The following is an 8,028-nucleotide window of genomic DNA, read 5'->3' as shown; positions in this document are numbered from 1 at the left end:
AAGAGTTTAATATAATCCCCTATTTTGAGAAAGCATAAATGACTAAGTCTTTGCAAACTAGACTAAGGATATAAACAAAAATATCCATCGGTAATAAAATCGTCGGTGTTTCTTTCTACTGGAATAATAGTACTACTCGGGTACTATTATTGTTCCAAAAATGCATAGTACCTCGGATTAAAATAATAGAACAATTCTATAATAACTGTATGGTCGGCAACACCGGATACGCAACAAAGCCCGATGTTAACCCGATGGCCAGCCTTTAGCCGACGGATATCCGCCTACGACATATATTTATTAACAACAGTTGTTTTTATCCGCCCGATCTCGGTCGCAGGATACAATCGGTTTACGCCGCCGTTTCGTCGTATCGTTTACACGGTGAAGAGGAAGGAGGGGGTGGGATGGGGGGAGGGGAATATCATCCTTCTCCTACTCGCTAGTAGTAAATATAATATCAACGCCACCCTCCGATCGCCGTTATATCTCGCGCTCGATATAATAATGCGATGTAAACAATCGATTGAAGGTCGACAATTAATACGCCGAATTGCAATTAAGGGAGCCGGACGAAGGGGGGAAACAAGGTTGATTCGACCGCCGACGCGCATGCGCGCCAATAACGTTACAATCACATCGTGTAATAATAGCAATAATAATCGTTGATCGTCAATAATGTAATACCAATAGTAATAATAATTAATAGTCGCGATAATAAAATAGCACTGTCGAATAATGGGATCCTCGTAGTAATATAACGGGCGCCGCCGTCGCGACGCCCATCGCCGCGTTTACGCTGTTGCCTAGAGACTAACCTCCGTTATATAACTACAATATGTATAGCTACAATATATATTTTTTGTTTTCTGTTTCCACGTTGAAAAATCGTATACATCAGTGTGTGTCGCAGGACCATTGCTTCGTTTAGTTCGCTCAAGGTGTGTGACTCCGGTATCCGCGTTCTCGCTGTGTTCTCTCTCCGCCTCTCTCTATCTCTTTTTATCGCCGGTATGAATATTTCTCTTCCTCATTTCCTAAGTTTTCCTCTTTTTTTTTTCTTTTAACGGACCGGGGGAAAGCGCTGCGAGGCCAGGCTTCGACTCGGAAACGGAGCACCCGGGAAAGGAAATGCGTCGCATGGGTTTCGTGAACCTCGCCCTGGCGGGAGGTCATTTGAATTTGCCGCGCGGCAATGGCGGCCACTGCGCATGTCCGCAGCGCGCGAGGCCGCTGCACGATGCGACCGGTTGCCGCGCGAGGCCGCTGCACGATGCGACCGGTTGCCGCGCGACGCGACGTTGCCACCCGACGCGATATATCCTACCCACTGCTACCTTTTACAAAGATACATCGTTTTTAATAATCGACTCCTTCCACGACGTCGGAATTCTCTGCATCGATTAAACCGTACGAAATGCATCATTTATAGTAAAAAAAAAAAAAAGATCGATTAATATAATCGAAGCGGTAGATATTCATTTCAAAACACATCCGAAGTCAATACCCCGTGGCGAATCCGATAAGCCGTAAACTTAACGTAACGTTTTTAATTTAACGTTCCAACGAGACTCCATGCGGCGCGAATGTAAAAACTATTCTGCAAGACTCGGTCACCGAGGTGGCGTCACTGGAGGTCGCTGCGTCGCGTCGCGGGAAGATTCTCATTTATAGGGAAGGTTCATCCACGTTGAAAAAAGTGCCCATGGCTACGCGTCGAAAATGTAAGGTCCGACATACGTATACAGTGGCAGGAATGAGGCTCTTACGAAGGAAGGGCCTCACAAGACGAGCCAGGTTTCTCCGCGTGGGGGTGTCCCCAGAAGGAGGAAAACCGCCGCGAGTTCGGGCGAGCGCCGCCATCTTGGTCCCGAGTCCTCCCGACGCCGCCACGTTTGCTTTCGATTTTCCCTCCGGAATCGACCTTCGGGCACCTCCGGAGGACTCGAGGACGTTTCTCCCGCGGTCCGGCCTGAATTTCGTCCTGGCCTCGAGCGTATTACATAAAACCTTAATTACTTTATATCGACTTTAGTTCGTATTACTCGCCGTGGCGGCGAGCATCGGATCACAGATAGTCAGGTGATCGGATTGCGCTAGCGTTTCGAAATTCATATTCTTTCTCTCTGTTCTCTCTTTCTCTCTCTTTCTCTCTCCCATTCGATTTCTTTGACCGTTTTTTATGCTTCTCGTATCTCCTAAGGATTTCAAGGCGACAGCTCCTGAAAACAAACAGCATCGCCCATGTACGCGCCTCATTCTCCGGGCCGAGAAGATTCAGGGGCGGCTCGACCGGTTGCCAGCTCCCACGCGGTCCATAAAAGGCTCGACCCAGCATCAAAACCAAGAGAGAAACACCCCGACCGTCTTTCCACGAAATCGAGGGGCTTTGTACACCTTATTCCCCTCGATATTGAAAATCTCCTCGGTTTACGTATGCCTTCCATCTCTCTATCCCGCGCAAAGTGCGGACACCGTGAATAATCAAGTGACATTGATTTAACAGTCAGAAACGTCAGTCTCGTGCTCAAGGAAAATTAGACTAACGGTTGCAAATTGTAATCCATCAACGATATAATTTTTCCTCTTAACAAAATAACTTTCTTGCAATTATGTATGACTTAGGCAACAGTATATATTTGTTTCATTCAAGTTATCTAGTTTTTAGGTGGAACGAAAATTATTCAAAATACGTCGATGTTATATGATATCGAATTGTTAGAAAAGAAATGTGAAACGGTTATGCCGTTTGGTGAGATGAAAATATGTATTTATGAGTATAACTTATTGGGAGAAAATTATTCCGCGGTTTATTTTATAACCGTCGAGTCCAGGGGTGTCTCTCTCAGTGGGATGGCGTTCTCAGAATGTAAGAAAATGATTTCTTAAGGGCGATGTAAAATCGCGTTACAAGGTACGTCTCTTTCTGGACGTCGCGAGGAAGTAGCGCGCGGTTCGATAACGTCGACGAATCGCAATTTGACCGCCATTTTGGAAAGAATATAAACGTGTATATATTTAAGGTGGCGAGGAAGTCATCAACGCAGGAAGTGATCCACTTTCCCCAGATCAAGTGGACCGTCGCAAGTCTCAAGAAAAGTGTAATATAAAATTGAGTGTTCCCTAAGCCACTGATCCAGAGAAGAGAATCCTTGTTCAGGCAACTGTGTACAGGAGGAAAGGACAAATCACCGACAAGAGATCCCCAAGAGTAGTCATTTCAATCTCTAAATCGAATGAAAACTTCGATTATAGCGAAAAAATTATAACATCATTACCATGTAATCGTGTGTCATTCCTGTGATGTTCTTTTCCGTGTTAAGTATGACCAGATGATTGTCAAGATTTATTTCAGAATGCCAAGAAAGTGAAAAGAAGCCAATAGAAGAATTCCGGATTGAATGAAGCGAAGACGCCGAAGAAGATGTCGACTTATTTCGTAAAAAAGTATACAGGAGATTTCTTTGAGAAGTCTCTCGTCGATGATATTGGATTCCTGAAGAGAGGGGTGGACGGTGTACTCACATTCGTGTATACAAGATATACATTCGCATCTATATGTACCCACATAACGATCAACAAAGTATATAAAGGCAAGCGCAATCGAGGAGTCGCAAAGAACGCGGGGGGCGGAAGAAATTTCGAAAAAGCCTCAGGAAATGTTTCCAAAATCTCGCCAAGGCATTTTCGAAATTCCCACTCCGTGGGGAGGGTCGCGCGACTACCTTAGGTCATGCACACAATATCCTGTTGTTGCAAACAATCGTCCAAAATTATAATTACATATATATATGTAAACGCCTACAAGAAGTGAGACAATCACGGATCGGTTTTGTAACCTGCGAAAAGTCGACTCCGGTGGGTCTAAAAAACGGTTCGAAATGGCATCAACCCGGTTTAAAAACAGCCTCGGTACGCTGTACAAGACCTCGATTATCCTAAAATGTACGTAGGATTTATTCTTCTCGACAGGGCTTACTTAAGGCCTTTGTAAATTCGCGAAGGCGCCTGTATGCAACGTTCAATAGCCGATGATAAAGGAAAATCCACATAAAATCGAGTGATCATTTTTGCCTCCAACCAACCATTCTGAACAATCTTCAGAACACGATACACCTTAATACTCCGAAATGATAATTAATTACAGAACATTTTAATCAGGATGAATAAGTAAAATATCGCTGATCACATGCTTTAAGGTGGGTAAAGTACAAAAAAGAACTTAGAATTCAAGACAAGAGAGGGTGTATCATGATGCAGCCGTACTATGAAATCAGGCAGTGCCGACAATTGTGAAAATAGTCAATGCTAAATTTAACATAAATAAGCAGTTCGACAATAAGATTTGGAATTCGTGAATAGAGACAAGTGATAAATATATACAGAATTTCGTTAGTTCCTTACAAAGCGTACGATTTATCCATTTTCTTAAACATGCGCCTCCGCGAATTTCTCACCTGACAGCCTTAACGATGCACCCGATAGCCTTAATGATGCACCTGATAGCCTTAACGAGAGCCAGGATATAAAAATAAAAATAAAAAACATAAAAACAGGAAAAATCGAAACCTCACGAGCCACCGCCCCATCGTCCTAAGTCGATCCTACGATTGTTTAACACTAGCAAGAAAGAAAAAGGAGAAACACCTCCGCTCTCTCGATATTAAATATATCTCATTCCATTCGCCGTTTTCATGGAGCGTACGCCGCGGCGTAAATAATATTAAGGCAAGATGCACTTGGGACGCGGAGGGCACTCTTCGGGTGAGTGGGGAACATCCCTTGTACATACCCTCACCTATGTATCCGTAAGTTTATATATTTCCACGGAACCCCGAAAAACGTCGGGGACACATTTCCGGCCCCTGTAGCTCTAAAAAACCGAGCCGTCGAGTCGTGATTAACCCTTTCGAGGCCTTAAGGGTCGCAGGAATTCCTTCCTGGGCCCGAAAGGGTTAAGACTCGGGCCACCCCCTCGGGTGCCCTCCAAAATCGTACGGACGAAATAACATAATAATCCTAAGGCTAGTCGTAATAATAGTGTATAATAACTGTATAAAGTAATGATAACGAGAGGCGCGTGGAAATTAAGGGAGCTCATACCAATCAAAAATTAAAAATCCACATTTCTGAGACAGGTATAGGACAAAAATTCAAAGCAAGACCACCCAATATTTCATTTATCTCTTAACAACTCTTTCCAAATTTCCCTACACCTTGATAAAATGATCGAATGCAAACTATCTGAAAACTGACAAAGAAGAATATCCCAAAAACACGTCCCTTTACAACGTATCACAGTTGAAATATTTCTTTTTAATGAAAAATTACAAGAATTCATTCCGATACGTACCTAAAAGCACGATTAATCAATTAAATGTTGTTTCATTGCTTTATTTATACCTGCCTGAAAAATGGGCACTTTTAACACTGTCAATAGGTACGAGCCCCCTTAAAAGGCACCACCTCAATGGCGGACATCTCTCGGTGTGTCGCGCGTGTACATATATATTTATATTTATATTTATATTTATATTTATATATTTATCTATTCATCGATCTCTATTTATATCCGGTGCGTGTGTTCGTCACTCTCCCTCTCTTTCTGTCTCTCTTTCTTTCTGTGTTGGATGCTGGGGGATTTTTGTGGGGTCCCTAGACGCGAGGCCGCTTTTCGTTCTCCCGATCGGAATCCGAGTCCGCCGAATCGTGAAGAGGCGGAAATTCTGGGACCGCCTCCCGTTGTTGCATCCAGCCCCCGCCTGGCCCCCCTGCCATTGCCTTGCCCTGTGCAATTTTTAGTGGATATCGTTCAGGCCCTCCGTCTCCAAATTGCGAGACAAATTTCAAAGGACGAAGGCCCACCCGCTGCACCGCCATCGGAAACGAGGAAATCGATTATTCTCAGATTCCCTAACAATTAAATCTAAAAAATTAAAAAAAAAAATTAACTAATCCTTGTTTCATTTTTCTTTAAAAAGTAGGAATTCCAAAATACCTCGTAATCGTAACTCTTCCTCATTCCCGATTTATTTACCGATGCAACGGGCTTTGCTTTCGTGTACTGCCGAAAATGTCCCCAAGTACGGTCGTTCGATCAGCTCGTTGCAATAAATAACGATATGCAAGAGGAAATTATGCGTAAGATCTTTCGGCGGTACTTTGTAAAATTTGTTTACCCCTGAAAAAGGTCTTCCCGAGATTTCAGAACGTGTTATTGAGAACTCGAAACCTTCCCAATTGAAATTAAATGGGGAACAAAACCTGAATAATTGTAAAAAGTCATCATCGACGAGCTGGTCGTGTCTACCGTACGATGGGTCTTTCTTTTTTTTTTTCTTTTTTTCTCTCTTTTTTATTCTCGTAATACCAAATTCGGCGTCATGCTCTTTAACCCCACTTTTCGTCATTCTAACCAAATCCTCCATAGCCGATTGTTCCTTGCGAAGTGAAAAATGCACACACGTACTACCGCGTAGGTATAGACTATGCACGGTGTATGCACGAGTACGCGATGCAGAATTACTAAGATGCAACATGACAATGTCCTGGGAGTCATAAAAGGCGTCTGCACTTGTAACAAGGACTTCAATGACCCCTAGACTCCCGAAATTGGCATTTTGCAATTGCAACGCATTGCACATACTCGTGGACACGCGGTGCACCTACTATTACTCTTGTAACTTTACATGCAGCCATGCATGCGACAGAGGACCACACGTCCGATAAAAACAAAAAGGGGAAAAAAAAAGAGTAACTAGGATCGTGTATGATAAACATAACCGTAAATGTAACACCGCAGACGTCTCTTTCTACTCCGACGATCTCTCTGTCGATTCTGAAAATCTGCAACTTTCTCGATTTAATGATAAAAACAAGTGCAACGGCGACGTTCTCCTCGATTTTCAGTAAAGAACGAACCGAGCTTCTTTATCAGCAAAGCGTGGGTATAAAGTACTCAAATTTGAGTCCCTCGAAAATATACTCGCACTTTATAATCGAATTAATTCTACTTTGGAAATCTTTATGACTTCTTCCAGACAAATCACTTCGATTAAGTACTAGGGTCTACTCTAATAAAAATCAGAACTCTATCAACGAATCGCTACTTTTTCGTGAAATTCACTAAACGATCGGAAGTCGCCGCGCACTGAGCACTGTTTTACGTATCCATTAAGTAATTATGCATGTATGTACAGAGAAACGTACCGCAAACCGAGCGAGGACGAGAAATGAGCACTTGACTTTGCGAGTCCCCCAGGGGACTCGAATAATAAATAAAAAACGTGGGAAACGAAACGTAAAAAAAAACAAAGAAAAAAAACAACCACGTTAAGCACCCTTCAAGGGATTTATTAAAAGATTAAAAATCCAAGGAATTGAAAGGAATTTAAAACCCCGCCGTGAAGTAATTCCCGAAATTCAAGTCCAGCCGCCCATCGCTCACTTCGCCCGAGTGACGCCTATTAGCTGCCTAATTAAAAAATAAGCACGGACCTTAAGCTACTAAACGACCTCCACTATGCACCTAGGACCTCCTAATCGCGCGACATACCCAATATCAAATCCTTATCACACTCTTATCAAGTCGAGGCCAGAAATGGCGCCTCCACGTGGGAAGTTCTGCATACCGTTAAAACGCGAGCGACATAGAAAAAGCTTTCGCATCAGTCTCCGATTCTCTCGAATTCGAACTCAAAATCCCCCCCTACTCGTGCAGGCGCCATTTTGGTGCTCGCTACTCAGAAAAAAAGAATAAAAATAATATAATAATCGGGAATCCGTCTCGCCGAGGTCGTTATTGCACTCTCGTCCGGTCCGGGATGTGTCATCCCTCCTGAGAAATCTCTTTTATTTTTCCTGCTTCTCTTCGTCCCCTTCTTGATTCCCGGCCTTTTTTGCGGGCCCTAAGGTCCCGGCTTTTAAGGCTGAATTACGCGCGCTTTAAACCTGTGCTTGTTGCAACGGAGGAGAGCTTCCTGGCCCGCTCTAGACCGCTGAAAACACGCTCTAGGCTGCCTCGAGTCA

At 43.5% G+C, this 8,028-nt stretch overlaps 1 protein-coding gene across 4 annotated transcripts in view; it reads right to left on the bottom strand.

The window, feature by feature from the left end:
• Positions 1-277: 277 nt before the first annotated feature.
• The window catches only part of LOC105700140 (homeobox protein extradenticle), a 50,410-nt gene continuing 42,659 nt past the window's right edge, over positions 278-8,028 (bottom strand). For 2 of the 4 annotated variants that reach the window (XM_012425765.2, XM_012425773.2), the window contains exon 8: positions 278-5,787. In XM_012425765.2, the coding sequence (XP_012281188.1) occupies positions 5,656-5,787 (132 nt within the window). In that variant the 3' untranslated portion in view covers positions 278-5,655. The other 2 variants (XM_012425782.2, XM_012425789.1) reach the window with 2 other exon arrangements.

This window comes from Orussus abietinus, unplaced genomic scaffold, assembly GCF_000612105.2.
Source record: "Orussus abietinus isolate OABI.00-Male unplaced genomic scaffold, Oabi_2.0 scaffold29, whole genome shotgun sequence".
Taxonomy (NCBI): Eukaryota; Metazoa; Arthropoda; class Insecta; order Hymenoptera; family Orussidae; genus Orussus; species Orussus abietinus.
Note: the sequence above shows the minus strand (reverse complement) of the source record. Positions and strands in the feature narration are given on the sequence as shown.